At 42.4% G+C, this 19109-nt stretch overlaps 1 protein-coding gene across 1 annotated transcript; it reads right to left on the bottom strand.

The window, feature by feature from the left end:
- Nucleotides 1–7203: 7203 nt before the first annotated feature.
- Nucleotides 7204–12854, bottom strand: LOC139638155 (uncharacterized; the record flags this gene model as incomplete). The annotated part of the gene is made up of 7 exons (XM_071512193.1): nt 12715–12854; nt 11657–11834; nt 11345–11416; nt 11089–11165; nt 10239–10339; nt 8484–8600; nt 7204–7278 (listed from the first exon to the last, which is right to left on the bottom strand). Coding segments are annotated over exons 1-7 (680 nt in total), but the record flags the coding sequence as incomplete, so codon positions are not given.
- Between the last annotated feature and the right edge of the window lie 6255 nt (nt 12855–19109).

Below are 19109 nucleotides of genomic sequence, written 5' to 3'. Positions count from 1 at the left end.
CAGGAGCGAGGAGGCAATATCTAAATTAATAAAGTGATGAAATGAGTTTGTGCCGTGGACTTTCTGCTGTTTGACTTTCCCATCTGGATTAGTGCAGGCTGAATGGACGCTCTGTTACTTTTGTTACAACTGCGCAATTCACTGTCGGAATTTGGCCCTGTAGTGATAAGGCTCCCCTCCTCCTCCTCATTACCATCTCATTCCATATGCAGGGCCTCTGTTACCTGAGAGCCTGCTCACACACAAAACACGAACTATTACACGAGCTTCTGCCAACTATTACAATGAGCAGAGAACATTTAAACATGGACTATTACATGCGGCTCAACTAACTATTACGCAGACGGAATATTTTAAAAATTGGTTATTGCAAGGGCTTTCACCGACTATTACGAAAATGAGGGACTATGTACGTGGACTGTTACATGATTAGGTGCTGCTAACGCTCATGCAGGCACGACAAGCTGAGCATCTATTGGAGAAGTTAATAAAACCCTCAATGACTTCTTTAAGTAAGGATCTATCACAGCCTACAGCATCTTAAGTAACTATATTACAACAAGGAGGAGAAATTAAACCATAAATTTGGACCATAACAAAAGTCTCACAATAAAGTAAGCTACAATTAAACCTACATTTAAAGTACTGACAGTCACAGACTGAAACATGGTCTATTAGACTCTACAAACTAGTAGGGAAAGGAGAGCAGTGTATTATGCAGGCCTCATCTACTACACAGAGAGAAAAAATAAACACACATACTATTACAATGAAGACAAAACATTACATGTTAAGCATGTTGTTAATTACTACATTATACCATGTGACTTTCATAAAACAAGCACAAACTATGAGGCTACACTCAGGCCTACAGTTGCCAACTACCATACCAGAGGAATGGAGTACCACACACTCTGGAGTACCAACTGCCATACTGTTCACAAAGCGGACAAATAAGGTGAAGCTATTTTATATGAAATGATCTAAAGTCTACACACTGTGGGGATGGACTTGACATGCCATAATGCTGTATTGCAGTTATATTACACTATATTGTACTATTGAAAAACAATTTAAAGAGCAGAAGATAACAGCCCCTCTCAAATTTTGAAAAAAAAGAACAACAAAAAAACAGTAATTTTATCAAAATACCAAGGAGTATAATGCATCATCCTTGAGGCTGTGTGTTGAAATTGTCCACTGCATATGTTTATCTGTTAACTCTAATATTTGCTATTCTATTTTTATTATGTTTCATGTTTATATTCTATTTTTCTGGATGTGCTGCTGCAACAGGCCAATTCCTCCACAGGGAACATTAAAGTTTCATCTTATGTCAACATTGGACTGTAAAACAGTTTTTGGAGGCAAAACTAAGCCAAAGACTGAACCACTGTGACACTGAGTTTGTGTGAATACAGAGGAAGGCATTGACAAATGCATTCTACTGTAAAAACATTCTATTATACTATCCTAAAATATTAAGTACTATGATTCAGTTTGTATGAATAAGAGGGAGACTTTGAAAAATGTGATCTAACTGCCTTCTATTTTACTGTACTATCCAATAATATCACAACACATTCCATTTTACTATTATATCTGCATTGCTAGACTTCATACGGTCAAATGGGGACCAACCAGAAGTAACTTCACAACTCATTTTGGGTCCTGGCTGACTTGACATTGTTTGAAAGTATTTAGTATCAAATGAGGCACTTCAAACAGGAAATAGAAGAAGTTATCTCATTAAAAGTCCGAGTTATAGGCCCCTATACCTGGATATGAAGATCCAAAGTTTTTCCGAGGTCACACCAAACAGCACTAGACATAATTTCCCAAACAAAAGACTACTGCAATGTGAAGAGGCAACAAAAACACCCATGCCAAAAACCTCAGCTTGACGGTGTAATACCCAGTGTGGGCACATGGTGTCATTCTTGCACCACAGCGGATATCAGGTTGGGTCCAGCATCCGCTCCCCTGCTTCAACATTCCTCCCTGCATCGATACTATAGATTACACTGGGGTAAATACACAGGGGCCAGGGCAGCCCCGCTTCATTAGTGGAGCGTAACGGCAATAGTTACGCTTACAGTGGTGCTAATTACAATTAATTGGCATTCCTGACTCGTCTGGGAGTCTCTGGAGGGGTGGGGGTGGGGACTGGGGGTGTGTGTGTGTGGGGGAGGGGGGGGGTGGCTTCTCTGGCTGAGTCAGGGGAGAACGGAGGGAGGAGGCCGACACACTAGGAGCCATTACAGGAGCCACAGTGTGAACCATGCTAATCATGAATCACACACACACATACACCCCACCACCCCCTCCCTCCACACACACACACACACCATGATTGTTGCATATTTTCCTGTGCTGCAAAATTGCCTCAAAACACACATCTTTGGGATTTGTGTTCTACAATCCACACAAAGTACTCTTTTCTATCAAAGTGGGATTGAAATGCAAGAAATGTTGTGTGAAAGTCTAAAATTCCAATAACAGCAATTTATACTTTGTAAAATTATCCCCCCCCCTCCCCCCTCCTTTCTCACTTTGGCTGAATTCTCACTGGCAAAAACATTTTGTAACATACATTATTCATATCTCCTCATTAGGTTACACTGAGACATTTTGAATATATTCTCTTTTCAAAAATTGCTTCAGATTTTAAACCAAAAATCGTTAATGAATGTATTTTGAACTGATTTTGTAGCACATGAAAGTATGCAAAAAGTGGGATGCAAACTGCTTATAGTGACTGTATAGAAGTAAACATGAAAGATTCACAAAGTTTTTTTTCCCCATTATAATCAATCAATAGCCTCCGATACTGCGTCATGTTTTTGTCAGGCTTCTATCTTCCTCTAGTGCTTCATTTTACCCCCCACCATCCCAACTTTCTCCATGCATCTCTCTTTTTCACCGTCTCTCTCTCTCTCTCTCTTTCCAACCCTCCATCCCTTCATACCCGGGTGATTGTTGTCAATCTGGGCCTCGGCTCCCTGGGGGGGTTTAGAGCGGGGCTGTGCTCCGCTGGGTTATTGAACGCAGCTCACAGTGAGAGCGATTGGGCTCTGAGGGGAGACTGGATGTGTCATCACTGGCTGCTGCTCCTGCTGCTGTTGTTCCAACTACAGTTTACCACTGCAGGCTGTAGTGGGTGTATAATATAATGTCACTCAAGGTATTCAATTGGTGGAAATGTTTTAATCTTCCAACAGCGAAAGGTATAAGCACCCAGGACGAAAATATCCTCACTGTCCATTCGGGCTCTTATATACTGAGCTGCCCTTTCACAGAGTTGAGATTTTACATCATCGCTCCCACATCAGCAGCTACAACATTACGCTGCCATACAATTCAGAACAGACATTGTGGTATGCCTGTAAATCTATCAACCAACAAAGTGCAGTGCAAATGGATAGAAAGGCCCTTCTTTTCCCTCACATTAAAGCCCTGTGTGGCTTATAAATCAAACCAAATGAGAGGAATAGCAGTGGTTCTGAGACCTGAGCGGGTCGTCAGTCACAGTGACAGTCATACGCTGCCTGTCATACTGAGCAGGCTCCAGGTGAGAGGCAGAACATGTCCATCTCTGACACACTGCTGCAGGTGGCGTGTGGGGATATACAGTATGTATATAGTGTGCATGTGTTTGAATAGGTGTGTGTTTGTATCTGTATGCGTGTGGATGTTTATGTGTTCAAGTGTGCACGAGAATGTGAATGTGTGGGTGTGTGTGTGTGTGTGTGTGTGTGTGTGTGTGTGTGTGCGTGTGTGTGTGCATGTGTGTGTCTTGGCTGGCCATATTAATGACGGGCAGGATGATGAATGGGCCAGAAAGTGTCGTTTTCATTTTGGGACTCATAACTCAATCAGGCTTCCATCCAGGCCCACAGCCACAGCTGCTAGGCCCACACTGAGAGAGCGTCAGGTGAGGCACTCGTCACCTAACACACTCTCTCAGCAACCGCTTACATGCATCATGTATTCACAAACACACACACACACACGCTCACACAGAGAGGACACAAGATTCACAACAGCAAACATACATAAATGTGCATAAGCTGAAATAATCTCACTTTAAATATAACTGCGACATACCTGAAAACACACCCAGATGCTTTTTGGATGTCTATTTTATCATCAAGCTCAGATCGTTCAAATTATTATTAAAGGGAAAAAATGTACTGACGACTCATACTTAAAAGAACTGGGATGCAGAGGGAGCGGATGGGGAGATAAGACTTTCAAGTGATGCTCCTGTGAGGACTGAGTTGTGCTAAACACAGTAATGGTACATTAAAACGGAGGGTTTGCCAATCAATCAGCATTCATTAAACTGTAAGGACCATCCCATTAGACAAGAGCATTTCCCACTGTTTCTGCTCTCTGAGCAAATATATTCCCCATGGGGTAAATTAGTTTTGTACTCCACACACACACAAAATGCACAAGCATATACAGACAGGAGACACTCACATACACACACATACGCCTGAGAGTGTAAATGCGTGCATGTACACAGTTACATTCCATCTTTCAAACACACCAACTGTATGCACGCACTACAAGATGAGAGTTATTAGTCTAATACCTTTGGTACCATTTGTTTCAACCTGCAAAACAAATGGTAGCCCAATTACAGTTGGCACTGGTCACCTACAGCTTGATCATTATGCTGACCAACAATTGGCACATTGTATTTGCCTTGTATATGAAATGTGCTATATAAATAAAGTTTTGCCTTGCCTTGCCTTGCCTTTGCCTAGCATTGGGACAAATAAAGCAAACAGCTATAATAACAGGTATACATATAGAGGTGCTAACATGATGAAAAGTACAGGATATTACAGTCTTTTCTTTAGTGCTTACAGAGAAAAGAAAGCCAAAGAGAGAGCAAGGCCTGATATTTTTATTATAGCCCACTGTAATCTCCAGACTGCACTCGCTCTGGGTGAAAATCTCTAAGAACACACCGCTGTGAGATCTGTCTTCAAGTGGGGCGACGCAAAGGTGATGTCGGGCGGTGTGTTGACTTGCGCCGCTTGAACCCGCGAAACAAAAAAAAATGAACGCCGAGCGATTTTAAAACACCGGCTCTTGTCCTGAATGCAATTTGACCAAACGGGCGGCGGGGGCTTGGACTAATCCCTGACGCTGCGCCCACCGCTCTATTTTTCATCAGGAAGCATTATCTGTGCCTGGGAAAGGAAATGAGACACATGCTGCGACGTCTTCACAGGAAAATCCCCAGTAGGAAAGTTGACCCCTCACGACAAGCGAACGCATACACATACACACAGGCACACACAGACACACACCCTTTCAAGTCTAACAGTGCATGTGACAGAGAGAGAGAGAAAGAGGGAGAGAGAGAAATACCATTCTCGGGAGATGGTGGCGATTCATTTTGTAGGATATAACAGAACTAATTTTGGGAGTGAGCCGCTGTTAATGAGCAGGTCTTTGATGTGTAAATCCTCCGGTCCCAGTGCAAAGCTGATACGGTCTCCCCACAACCCTCCTCAGGTGCAGCCCCGCTCCCCGCTGGATTACTTATCTTGTGTACCAAATACTGTAAGACCTCCGAAAGCTAATAAACCCATATCTGAAAGACTGAGAGAAACGCACACCTACATGCAACCTTGTCGAACAAAAAGGGAAAAAAAGAGGAAAGAAAGGAAGGAAAGCAAGTCGAGGAACGCCAACGGTACTGGGATGCTGTGATGTGCAGTGTGAGATAGAGCTGTGATGCATCTGTTGTATCTTCATACTGTGTAGATCACATGGCTGTTTCTGTTTTCCCCATCCAAATCAGAGACCGGTGATAAAATTGTTCTTTACAGAGTAAATGTAAGTCCTCGGTTCATTTCATTTCTCCATTGCTTCTCTACAGAGTAATTGGATTGTGGCTGCACTGTCATGTACGCAGTGAAATGAATGCCTATTAATCAGAGGATAATTGGACACATATCCCTGATAAATGGTACTGCTCCACTTTGAGTCACGTACAAATTAGGCCATTTTCAAGGATCCATTTCTTATCTGGCTTAACTCATTGTTATATAACCAGTGAGCTAATATTGGTGGACAGAACTTCTGAAGCACTAAGTCGTGGCGTCATGCCCAAAATGGGAAAACTTGATCTTACCACACTTTTTCTGTCATAACTAAGCCCGTAACTCCTCCTCGGTGATTCCAGATGACAGATACTGCTATTTTGCAACAGTACAAGAAATATCTATTGCGTTTCGAGCAAGAAAAACCCTTTTGATCTCCTCTGTAAATGACACAAACACAGCGGGGCTCGGGAGATTCGTTTGTTTTGCAGTCGTTGCTGCAAGGCTGTCAGTTACAGCTAAAGGCTTAGCACGCTTTGGTAAATTATATAACTGATTAATTATAGTCTGTGCTGCAGTGAAATACCTTTTAATGATTACACACGCTACACTGTTACATGGCATACTTCAGTTGTAAACAATCGGAGATACTGATAGCGTTGCGTAATTGACATTCCTCCTCCGTGCTCCTGATTATCATTAATAATAATCCGTCCTCCCTATATGATAATTCATGTATAATGAGGTATATGCTGTGGCAATGACTACCGCTTGACATGTATCTTGCCTGGAGGATTAAAACACTGTTATTACACTTTCTGTCATCGGTCCCGACCACCGCCACCACCCCCGATTCCTCTTTCATCTGTTTCATGCTAAAAGACTGTGATCAACTAATGAGTTTCTTTGGCCTCCAATTAATCATGTTAATGAGCCCCACCCAGCAAAGATAATCAACTACAGCGAGTCCTCCCCATAAAGCCAATAAGGACGGAGTTGGGGAGCTCGACTCATAAAACACACCGCCGTCTCTGCCTTCCCTCCCTTCACCCTAATCCTCTTTTTTTCTTGATACACTTCTTTTTTTTCCCCTTCTCTTCTTCCCTGCCTCTCGCTTTTTATCTGCTCCTCTCTGCCCTTCATTCCCCAACTCCTTATCGTCCTCTTCGCGCCTTTCCGTGCTCCGCCCCATTCCCTTCTCTCATTCCTCTCCTCTACTCCCTACTTGCTGCCTCTCCAACCTCTCCTTCCTGCTCCATCTTCTTTCCTCTCCTCTCCCCTTTATCTTCTGCTCCTTCCTCCCTTCCTCCTCCTCCTTCCATCCTCCCTACTTCCCTGAAGCAGACTATAAACTTACCAGTACTCCTTCCACTGCTCCTCCTCAAAGACGTCCTCTGGGATGGGATCAATCAGGACCAGGTCTGACACTTGCCTGGGGGACAAAGAGAGGACACGCACACACACACACACGCACACACACACACACACACACACACACAGATGAAGTAGGACTCATCGACTACCCTTGTCCACTTTACCCTCCCGGTCCAGGCCGTAATGAGCGTGAGATGGATGGCACCACCTTCGTCCGTCTGTCTGTCGATTCGTCCGTCCTCGGCCCCCGCAGATGGATGACCGCACACGCACACACCACATCCAGGGGCGAGATTTTCATTTGGAAAGGTGTCATCCGCTCACCGCCACTTAATTTACTCCCCTAGCGGCCGCGGCATCACAGCCGATTAGACGCTAAATCTTTCAACTGCTCGGTCATGTTAATCGCCGTGTTGTCTCCGAGATGAGCGAGTTGTGGACGATGGCGGGGATGGGCGCTGGAATATTTATGTCCCATGGATTGGAAAGTGTGTGTTTGAGAGTATGAGAATTTTAAGAGGAATTAGCGGAGGCACTGCACAGTATATAATGTAGTATGGGAACATGATTATCAATGTGCTCGCTGATGATTTACAGGTTAATCCAAAAATTTGGTAGATACTTTCATAGTCCACTGCATTTGCATCTTCTGTGCTGTTATATGGCACTCACTGAAATACATTTTGGATATAGTTTATATTCTCACGTACTGCCCACCGATGAGTTAGGAGATAATCTTTGATTTGAAGTGACTGACTAATAAAACTCGTAATAACTGACTGAAGTGTGAATTAGTCCTAATAACATCAGTTTGCTAGTTGGATGTTTGATGTAAACCATGCATCAAATGTAGGGATGGGACAATACATCGAAATACAATATATCGCAATACAAAAATGTGAAAATACATATTGTGGGGCAGAAAAATGTATCGCGATATTAGCTACATTTTATTCTGCTGTAGAGTATTTGCACTTGTTTAAATTGTACATTCTAGGAAGTCAATGCTATCACTAGAAAGATTTGCGGCTCAGAAATAAACATAATTCTGCACATAATTCTGTCAGACTTTGCTTGTGAACTTTTATTTTTTATTACATCATATCGTGGTTGTATCAAATTGTGAACCCCATATTGCATATCGTATCATATCGTGCGAAAAGCGTATTGTCCCACCCATAATCAAATGAGATGATATACTGCATTAAGTCAACTATATTTTTGTTAGTCATTATTATTAACTGTGCATTTGTTTCCACTTACACATCATGAATGTGGCTGTAGAACCTGCCGTTGAGTGCGCCGAGCTCGGAGCCCACCAGGATGAAGGGCGTGGCTATCCCGGCAGCCTGGAGGAGCCGGTGCAGGTCGTCCACCATCCTGGAAGACAACAAAGCTCATCTGTCTCTACAAAATAACCAGGACACGCCGCAAACTGGGCCAGGATGTTTATTTATTGAGCAAGGAGGGCCTAGGACTCCTGGCATGAAAGATGAACACAAAGACAGGCCTCTTTAATAAGTTTATTATGGACTCATGAGAGCGTTGTTGTCAGGAAGCAAAAATGACCTAAGACAGAAATAGCAAAGAGAATATATTGTATTGAACTTTTACATATGATATCCCAAAATGTCAATACAGATGATTAACAACTGGATGAAAGTAAAGGTCGGCAGTATTTTTTTGTTTTGCATTTCATGTCTGCCCAGACACAGCAGGCAAGATAAACAACACTGCTGTAACCCAAATTAAAGGATAAAGAAGGGACTGCCAGCCTTGGCCTTGCAAAACACCAGAGGAAAAACAAACACCGGCGAACTTATATCATCAGAAGGAGCATCATCATTACATAAAATGCAGCGGCTCCTCTCTGACAGCCATCTGTTGTCCTGGGTTTCTGGCTCTAATAAATCAAACCCGGGGTGTCACGCTGAAATGAAGAGGTTTCACAGCCCGCGCCGGGGGAAGGTGAGGCAGTCATCAAACCCCCCGAGATATTGAATTCTGGGAAATTGATTGCTTGCATCAAAAATGGGTGGCCGCCTGCTGTCTGGGCCAGATGCCAAGGTAAACTAGACTGCTGACCGTCAGCGAACCACGCCTGCTCATCCCGTAGACAGATTTAAGGCTCGACAAATGCGCTACGGTGTCAAAGACAGGAAGATTACGGCCGAATCCCATGGCGGCGCGGTGCAGCGCGGGGCGGGGTGGTGCACTGCAGGGCGGGGCGGGGCTGTGGCGCGTTAAGCAGCGTAATGCAGGGCAGCGGGCCCACATTAGTCTCTGCTGGCCCAGACAATCGATAAGCGGTCCCAAATGGCCACTTAATCAAGGAAATACTGTTTAAAGGAGGGGATTATGGCTACTAGATGGAAATATATGAGGAAACTGAATTAAAAACCTTCATTGGAGCACAGTCCTGATGTGTAGCAGTCCAAGTTTTTTGCTTCAGACTGTGTAACTGTGTGTTAAAGGGGCATTAAGTAATCCATGACCTTTATCCGCCTCTCTCTCTGACCAATAGGAATTGCAACAGCACCGATAGGAATGACTTCCCCCTACACAAGTCTCTGGCACAGCCCCCCCCCCCCTACACCCCCGTTCCTCCTATTCCCTTGAGCTGTGGCGTAATTCATACAAACAAAGTCGCCACAGAGACGAGTGAGCTGGCTAATTAAAGCAGAGGTCTAACAGAAACATCTAGTGGAGATGTTTGATTGAATCAGGCCTATGTCACCTTCAGCATGCACATCTCACCCAATGATTTCCCCAATTCATTTCAATCAAACTCAGCAACAACAGGCTAAAGAGACAGATGACCTCACCCCGCTGGCTTGAAACAGCCCGCTCACCCATTCAGAAATCACACTATAATAAAAAAAAACTTGAAACAGTGACGTGATGTTTATAATGCAGACTTGGTGTACAGCTGCGTGCATGACTCAAGGAAGTGTAGCTCTACATGTTGAGTGTCAGAAGAACTCAACTCAATGATAGTGAATTAAGTATTATGCTCACCGTCCAGTCGTTGACATCCCCCAAACTTTCTCTGCTCCTGTGGTTTCATTCTGCATCAGCCGCTTGCTGAAGCCCAATCCCATTCTGTCATAGGTGCATACCTGGGCGACGTGACAAACAGAGACCACAAGTTTAGCTTCTTCCATCTATCTTTTAAATAACACCATGCTCTACATACCACATGACATGCTCTCGATTCCCCAAACAACCACTAGAAACATCACCCCCCCCCTCTGATCCTGGAGAAGCACTTAGCAGACTTAGGATGCAAGAGCCCAGACAATCTCCCTTTAAAAAGATGAGGATGCAGGTGTAAACAGAGTACTGTAACTTTGCGTTTGGTATTGCTGTTGTTGTTAAGTTGTTCAGATGGATCTAGGCCCTCCCGCAACAAGCCAGTGACCTCATTCCGGTCACATTTCAGACAAACAACAAGGGGCAGGCTGTCGGCCCTGACTTTCTGCTATGCTGAGTCCTTGTTGAACAGAGAGGATGTGGCAGGGCTGTTGCAAGGACTGTCCCTACATGCCCCCGACAACAAACAACATGACCGCATTAGTAGTGGCTGCTTCCAGAGGCATGCAGTTGCAGGGAAAAATTCATCGCAATGGAGTTCCTCGGTCAAAAGAAAAATCAATGTCAGCATGTCAGCTAGCGTTCAGTGCATCTTATGGATACAACACATCTGAGATATATAATCACATTTTTGTTTAGCCCACTTGATTTATCCAACAAATACAAAACATATCCATAATCCACAGGGAAATTTATTCCTACTCTTTCTCTTTGATATATCATTTCAGAATATATCTAGTCAGTACAGTACACAGTAATTTTGCCAGTTCCCCACCTTTGTCAGTGGAGCAACGCTCTCTTGGACATGAAACCAAATGTCTGAGGACATTCCAGTCGGGGCGTCCAATATGACTGAAGAAAAACACACCGGTTAAAAGACACAGACTCTTATGATCCTTCATGCAACAAGCCACAGCAACACAAAATAATTTACCAGAAAATGTAGACCATAAAGAAGAAAATGGGATATAATATTTATAATAACATTTTATCACTGATAAGAACCAATTATATTCATATTATTTTATTACCAACTGGTTTTCCTTGTCCTTTACACAAAAGGTGCATCTTTTGACCCAAACCGACATCAACAACCAGGCCATCTGGATATAAGGGGGAAAGAACAGGAACAAAGATTAGGCTTCACAAAAAAATGTGGCTTTCAAAACTTCATTGATAGGCCTATTGACAGCCTCCCTATGAGAGGTGTCAATTTCAAGATGAAATTCAAATATTAAAAAAATATATATGAAAACCTGTTTTACATGATCAAGGCAACATAAAATAAAATTGAAGAAAAACAATGACTCTGTGAGGGTTACTGTAGATTGGGACATGAAAACCTTTAGGCATGAGCAGCTGTCCTTCTCTCTGCAGTGATGCATAGTTGAGGAACGGAGGGACGAGGATGATGAAGAGCAAACATTTTCCAATGTTCATGAGCACAGACCCATAACTGAGTCTGCCTTTGACTTCAGGTTGATTGCACTGTCCTTGATCCTTATCCTTACTTTGTGTAGCCTACAAGAAAGCAGCATTACATCACGATTCAAATCATCATTGTCCATGACTTCAACTGACAGTGGGAATAAACAGACATACTTAACAAATAAATCAACATGGATCAGTGTTAACATCTCTTATTGTGAGTGATTCATTAGTAGCAACTGTAGCATACCGTGGTGATTTCTTGCCCTTACACAAAACCCTCAGTATCGGCAAACGTACATACCTAATAGAACATAAAACACTTTTTACTAGACAACAGTGTCTTCTAGTAATTTTAGCACAGATGAGATGGACGAAGCAGCACTTTATTGCAATAAAATCACAAGTTTTAGAATTGTTCACACTGCTCCTCATCTCCTACCACGTTGTATTTTGGTGGAAGAAAATTGTGGAACTAACAGGCGAACTTATAATGAAAAGATCATTTAATAGTTGATATTTCATTGAATATAGGGTTGCTTGGTATGTTATATGTATGCCGAATGGAAGAGTGCCTCCTAATAAATCTAAGAACTAATAAATCATCTTACGGTATGTTCTACGAGGTTTGTAAATGGTAAATGGCCAAAGTAGCATTAAACTCACAGATTTCTGAATAGTGTTTGGCGTGATATTCTCTCTATGCAAAATAGAACATGTACCAGAGAAATGATCTCCCATGCCTTATCCATATGATGTTTAGTGATAATCTTGGTAGTGTGACATCAATACGAAAGCAGCAAACTGTCAGCACCAGACATGCTTGTACTGATGGCCGTGTGTGGACTGACAGATGTTGTCAGGGAACAGAGGCAACCTGAGCAACTAGCTTTTGTTGTTAGCCAGCTAGCTAACAGAGACGAGCTGTCATAAGTTCTAAGCTACACAGTAAGCTAACGTTAACATTGCATACCTTTCTATCTGCCTTGGGAGGTTCATCGCCCGACTCTTGGCCTTCGGTCCTTCTGCGCATTTTGAAACTATCGTATTTAACAATGTTATAACTTTGTATATATGATACTACTCTAAAAAAAAATCTGTTGAATGAATGGATTTGTAATGTAGCAACTTCCTGGTTCAGGTACAGAAGCCGATAAGAGACAAATGTGCCTTTTCATGAGCGCGTTGCACTGTTGTCAGGTCCTTTTTAGCTGAACACATTATTCCATGTTTCATCCTTTCTCCGACATCCCCTTGCAGACCTGTATGAGATAATTTCATGTTGTTATGAGACATGCATTGTCCCGATTTTTGCTCATATTTTAAGGCTTCATTAGTTTATTTTTTACACTTGTATATATTTCACATTCAAGCATAAACTGGTTGAAGCCATACTGCATAATGTAGTGTGGATGAATGACTTAGGCGTTACTCAATTATCATTTATTGCCTGTGTTAAAAATATCTGTAAATATATATATATATATATTGTCATTGGAACAGTGTTACAAAACATTTGTCATACAACTACTTTTGTTGTCCCAGAAAAGTCATTTAAGTATATCCTGTATCCAGGGTAGGTTGTCTGACTTGCTTGCTTGTACTTTAACTGACACGCATTCAGGTAAACTACATAGAGGAATACACACAACAACCGTCTCCAGTTCACAGACAGAGACCTCTGCCACCTCTGGTCTGAGGAGCTTGGGCTCAAGTAGTCATGAGATTTGAGTCACCATGGTTTCACCCAACTAGTCTGACAGAGGAGAGAGAACACCTAATGTATTGATAATAAGAGCTGAACTGAGACTGTGGAGGATCTCTCTTTCTCTCTCTCTCTCTCTCTCTCTCTCACACACAGCAGTATAACCGCTGGGCTGCAGGGGTCGCTGTATCCCATGAACACATCTTATATTCCACATCATACGTTCCGCTCACCCAGCAAAGGCAGCAGGATTAACACTGGATAGGATCATAATCACAGTTAATAAGAGGTTGTTTAAGCACCTCACACTCACAAATGAAACACGGTCCCACAATTACAAACGAGAGGTCAATGACTACTAGACATATGGAAAACTTAGATTGGACCCTAATATTACAAAATAGATGAAAATCAGTAGAAATGGGGGCTGTGATTGCATGGCCTCTCTCAGAATCAAACCCTCATCATGTAGAATATCGCATTTACGGCATCTTCCAAGGCAAGTAATTGATGCAAATTGCCCTTTTCATGCAGTCATAGCCTACATGTGTGGCGTGCCAAATAGTGCCGTTTGCGTCACCCAGGGAGTGTGACATCCATATTGATGATGTTCTGCGTCATTCTAGTAGGCTCCCGGCCGCACAGCGCCGGTGCTGAGGCGCGTTTGCCGATCGGTAACGGTCCACATCGGCAATCATCCTGCACATTACAGTCACCAGAGAGGTGAATGACTCATAATGTTTATAGGGGAATATTCACGTTTGAAGCAAATGCAATCCGTGGCATCAGAGGCAGCAGGTCATCAGAAATGCATTAGAGGACACGTGGAAAACAATGACCTCATTTTTGCTTTCATTCAGAAATACTACATCTCATTTTCTTGTTGTTCAATAGCTTAAGTAAGACACATTTCCCCAATACTATAATGCTTTATCAAAGAGAGAAAAAAAGCAAGAGTACACTGAACTTTTATCCATTAAAGAGTGTCTAGACAAAGTTAAACCTCGACAATAAACCCTGTTTAGATAGCAGATGACTGGTGACTGGAGCCATGTAGTGAATTCATTGCAGTAATTAAAAAGCCTGGCCAGACTGAAATGATGAATGTCAGGTATTGACTCACTGTCAGGCTGCCTGCCTTTGGACACCCTTTAATACCAGTGTGTGTGTGTGTGTGTGTGTGTGTGTGTGTGTGTGTGTGTGTCTGTCTGTCTGTCTGTCTGTCTGTCTGTTTTTGGCTTGATTAAAGCTAATGGTGCAGGGCCTTCTCAGCCTCTTGCTTCTTCTGTTCCAGCTCTACCTAATTAGGACTGAGAGAGGAATGGTTCAATCAGACAACTGTAACTTCACTCTACAGCTTCTCAATAGCATTCAAGCAACAGTCTCTCCGTCCTTGACTTCTATATGTCCTGTCAGTCAGAAAAGCAGTGGGAATTCAATGAAGAAAACACCCTTTTGCTGTCTGTCCCTTCTTGGAAATCAAATCCAACTCATTCCATCAAAGATTTAGGCTTAATAACTGGAGTCACCACAGTAAAAAAAAACTTTGATGATGCATGATGTCCTTGACTGCCAGACTAAAGGTTGTCATTTGTGGTTTGTCCCTTGGATTACCAATGCTGGGTTCAGGGCTTTACACATCTCTGATTGTGGATAAAGCTCTGAGTCAAACCCATGGATTCCACCGCTGATTGAACCCTGAGATTGTCAGATTTGACCTGCATTGCATTTGTGATTACTATCTTTTGAAGTGCATGTATGTCGCTAGGACTCATGCTTTTTATTTTTTTAGCATCACTAATGACATCACTCTAGTATTCATATACTATTCCTGAAAGGACTGATAGTGTACCTGTGGTACTCAATGGTGAGTTTATTGAACCCTTATTGTACTTTATGTTATTTTTATTTATCTCCTGTGGTGTCACCATAATATTCCTATAATAATACATATATGTCATTGTGCCATATCCTCTCTTTAGCCAATTTCCTATTAAAACTAATGAAAAATTACTATAATATTCCTATAATATCCCAGTATGGACTTAAAGTGCCACCTGTGGTGCTCAGTAGTGTGTTTATAGTGACCTTATCATACTACATGGTATTTTTATTTTGTTTTTATAACCTGTGGTATCACTATAATCTCTAAAATATTGTGATAATATTCATACAGGGTCTCATACTTTTGTGGTAATATTTGCTTGGTATCCTTCTAAAATCTATAGAAAAGAGTATTGTAGTTGTTTTTTTGTTAGGGATAAACATCATATTGTTCTCATGTACTTTAGCTTTCACAGAAAAAAATATACTGTTCTTTTAATTAGATATAGCTCATAAACAAAGTCTGCCTTTAAGCAACATGTAACATCTTCGCTACACCAAAGCCTTTTCCTGGCACAAGGGATGAAGGGCCATTCCTCCAGTGCCAGCTCTCCTTGACACCATCGTTGCCATTTCCGCTGTGTCTCGAGGCAGCAGCCATTTTTATGGTGTTGCTTAGTCCCTGCCCGGCCTGACATTCAGCAGACTCTCACACAATGCGGCTCGTCCTCAGTTACAGGGCACCTTTCACAACCAACAGATATGGAAGAGGACAGCCACTGGAAATGGAGAGTGGAGTCTGAGTGCAAATAATAAGCTGTTATTTTGACATTTCTCAGATGCCCCCGTGCCCTCAGGCCCCATTTCACCCTGGCCAGTTGCAGCTGTTCCTCTTGTCATACTTTTCCCAAGCCATAACACTTACTTTCGCGCTTTGTTTGATCTCAAGTCCTGCAAATGGATTTCTATTTTGTAGAATTCCATGTCCCACATACACACTCATACACACACATATGCACACAAGAGACACAACTACATGAAATCAAAACATAATTGAGATAACATGGGAGTCGGATGAAAAGCCATTTCCTGTTTGTCTTATCTGTGTCACATAGAGCAGGTTAACCGGGTAACATATCCGCACGAGGCTGTCTGTATCACCAAAGGCCATCACTAAATCCTGCTGGGGCATCCACGAGATTGTCAGGTGGTTTTCATATCTCCCAACATGTTGCCTTGCCTTTATTAGATTCACCTAACTGAATAGTGTTATGATGTTCCAGCACACCAGCTCAAAGGGAAAACCCTGAACTGCAGATAGACTGTAGCTCTGGTTGCTGGTTAGCAGTGAAACATACAGAACATGATGAGTCTGAAAGTCTGAAAAGGCACATTATGTGTTTATCTAACTTTTGTACATTTTCTTCAGTAGATCCATGAAGAATGAAACCCAAACAGAAGCCATTCAAGACTTTTTCCTGGCCTGTGTGGCATCAGTGAATAATACCACATGATACTAAAACCAGCTGGCATGGATTCCTGTTGCCATCAACCATAAAGACACCAAAAGGGGGGATATGCTGCAGAAGGAGGGAACAACTGGCGGCCGTGTCAAATAGGTGCAATATCAGAGAAGCAGGCTGTTCCCTTTGAAGGTCATTTCAAACATCTTCCCATCGCCGACCCGCTGCTTTAAATGTTCTCTGTCACTGTGAGCCACACAGCGGATAACAAGCTCCACCACAGGTAAGGAACCTGAGGACGAGCAGTCGATAAAAGGATGAGGACTGAATGTTGTTCCTTGTGGTGACAACCGCAAAGGCCATCTGAGAGCTGGAGCAGCGTGCGAGACACACACTTTATAAGACTATAAGAGATTCACTGAGAAAAAAAATTCAAATGTTGCCCATAAGTATCTCTCCAAGAAGCCTGAGTTCATGCTAAGTTTTCATTTTCATCATTTCATTGACCTTTATTTAACACTACAGGGAATAAATGTCTTGCATGTGAATTCACTCGGAGAAGAAAGTCAAGAAGTCTCAAGCCGAATGAATTGGTGCAAGACTGTTAACAGTTTTGGGATAGGTGTGAGATCATTGTATTGTCGGATTTATATTTCAGTGAAGTGCCTCTTTAATTGTATTTGGTTGTATGCAAATGTTATGCCAGGCAAACAGGACCATACTGTATATTGGTGGGTGTGCAGAATCTCTTTGATGTTAATAGCTGGTTTTGTGTTCTGTTTCTGATTTAACATGGAGAGGTAGCCGGAGCCTTTCCCCTGACAAAAACAACCTATTTCTCAGGAAACGCACTGTCTCGCTCATTTATTTATGAGTGAGCGCTGGGGTGTTCGGGGGGGCAGGCATCAGAGGCATCAGTCTTCAGCCCTCATGCAGACTCCATGCGGCGCTCATCGATTTTAGCCCCTCGCTGCTGAAGCGCACCATCAATCAATACAGTAACAAGTCTTCATTTATACTTGAGAAATGCACTGTTTCCATCTCAGTGGGCACTGGTGCTGTCAGTGGGACCAGACAGAGGCACTGGTCTCCATTTGGCCTTGAGCCTTATCTGCCCAACAACTGATTCACAAATGTCAAAATCACAGTACATCACATCGGGTCATGACACTCAACACAGAAATGACCATATAAATGTGGGATGCAGATCCAGAAACATAAACAGCATTGCAGCTACATGGTTTTCCATCCACAGTAGTGATATGCTGTTTTAAAGATGACAGGTGTTCATGTGGGTGTTATTCTGCAGCCTATAGGGTCCCGACACTAATATCTGCTTTGTGTTTTCCTCTTCATATCTACACTGACAACTTTATCCTTAGGGCAGCCCCCTGGAAAGGAAGCAGAGGCTTATATGAGGCTGTGTTTTTCCAAGGCCAGACAACATCCTCAGGTGTTTTCTATTCATCACTGCCAAGACTATATGACTTTACACACCACCTGGCAGTGTAAAAAAAGACCTCACTCACCCACTGGAACTTGTAGGCGTAGATATTTCTAATTGTATAGCCTTATTCAAAGATAGGTCTCATTCAGGTATAATGATAGGATGCCTATTTAAAGCCTAACCCTGAGCTCGCTGTGTGCCATTTTGCCAATTGGATACATTTTTTTGCTTTAATCCATGCCACTAACAAAAATGTAACATAATATTTCTATCATATTGCTATAGGGACTTATAACGTGTCTGTGGTACTGTGGTGCTGTGGTAGTGATGTTATCATACTTTATGGTATTTTACATTTTGGCCTGTGGTATGAGTTTAATATTCCTCTAATAGTCTTAATCCTTTGCTGATATTTGTATACTATCCTTCTAAAATTAGGAATACTAGTTCATTTCATAAGTGTTTACTGATGGACAGCACAGTTCTAACAAGATGTTTAATTTACTAAAGTCCCATCCCATGGCTCCAATGAACATTAATGCTGGAAATTGCACTTGTACTGCAGTTAATGAGTTGAGTTTCAATTTATAGTTATGCTTTATAAGGCTACTTGCTGTTAATGATGATCCAGTAAGGCAGGGGATCCCAAACCTCCCAAACCTGTTTTCCTTTTTCTTTTTTTTTTAGTTATGATTTAGCATAGAATTGAATAACTGCCTATACTGTATTTGAGGAGATAACAGTGGAGAGAATGAAACCTGTGAGCAGAGGAGGCATCATTATACATTCTCTGATTGGCTTAACTTGTGGTGAATGAAGAAACAGTGCAATTGAACCAATTTATATTTTGTTGGGGAACCCTGGGGGAGCGGGGGTGATTCCACACACACACACACACACACACACAGAGAGAGAGAGAGAGAGAGAGA

Source organism: Centroberyx affinis, unplaced genomic scaffold (assembly GCF_046629955.1).
Source record: "Centroberyx affinis isolate AG114_WGS23_722 - 3 ecotype Tasmania unplaced genomic scaffold, CSIRO-AGI_Caff_v1 ptg006147l_1, whole genome shotgun sequence".
Lineage (NCBI taxonomy): Eukaryota > Metazoa > Chordata > Actinopteri > Beryciformes > Berycidae > Centroberyx > Centroberyx affinis.
This window is presented reverse-complemented; position numbering and strand designations above follow the sequence as displayed.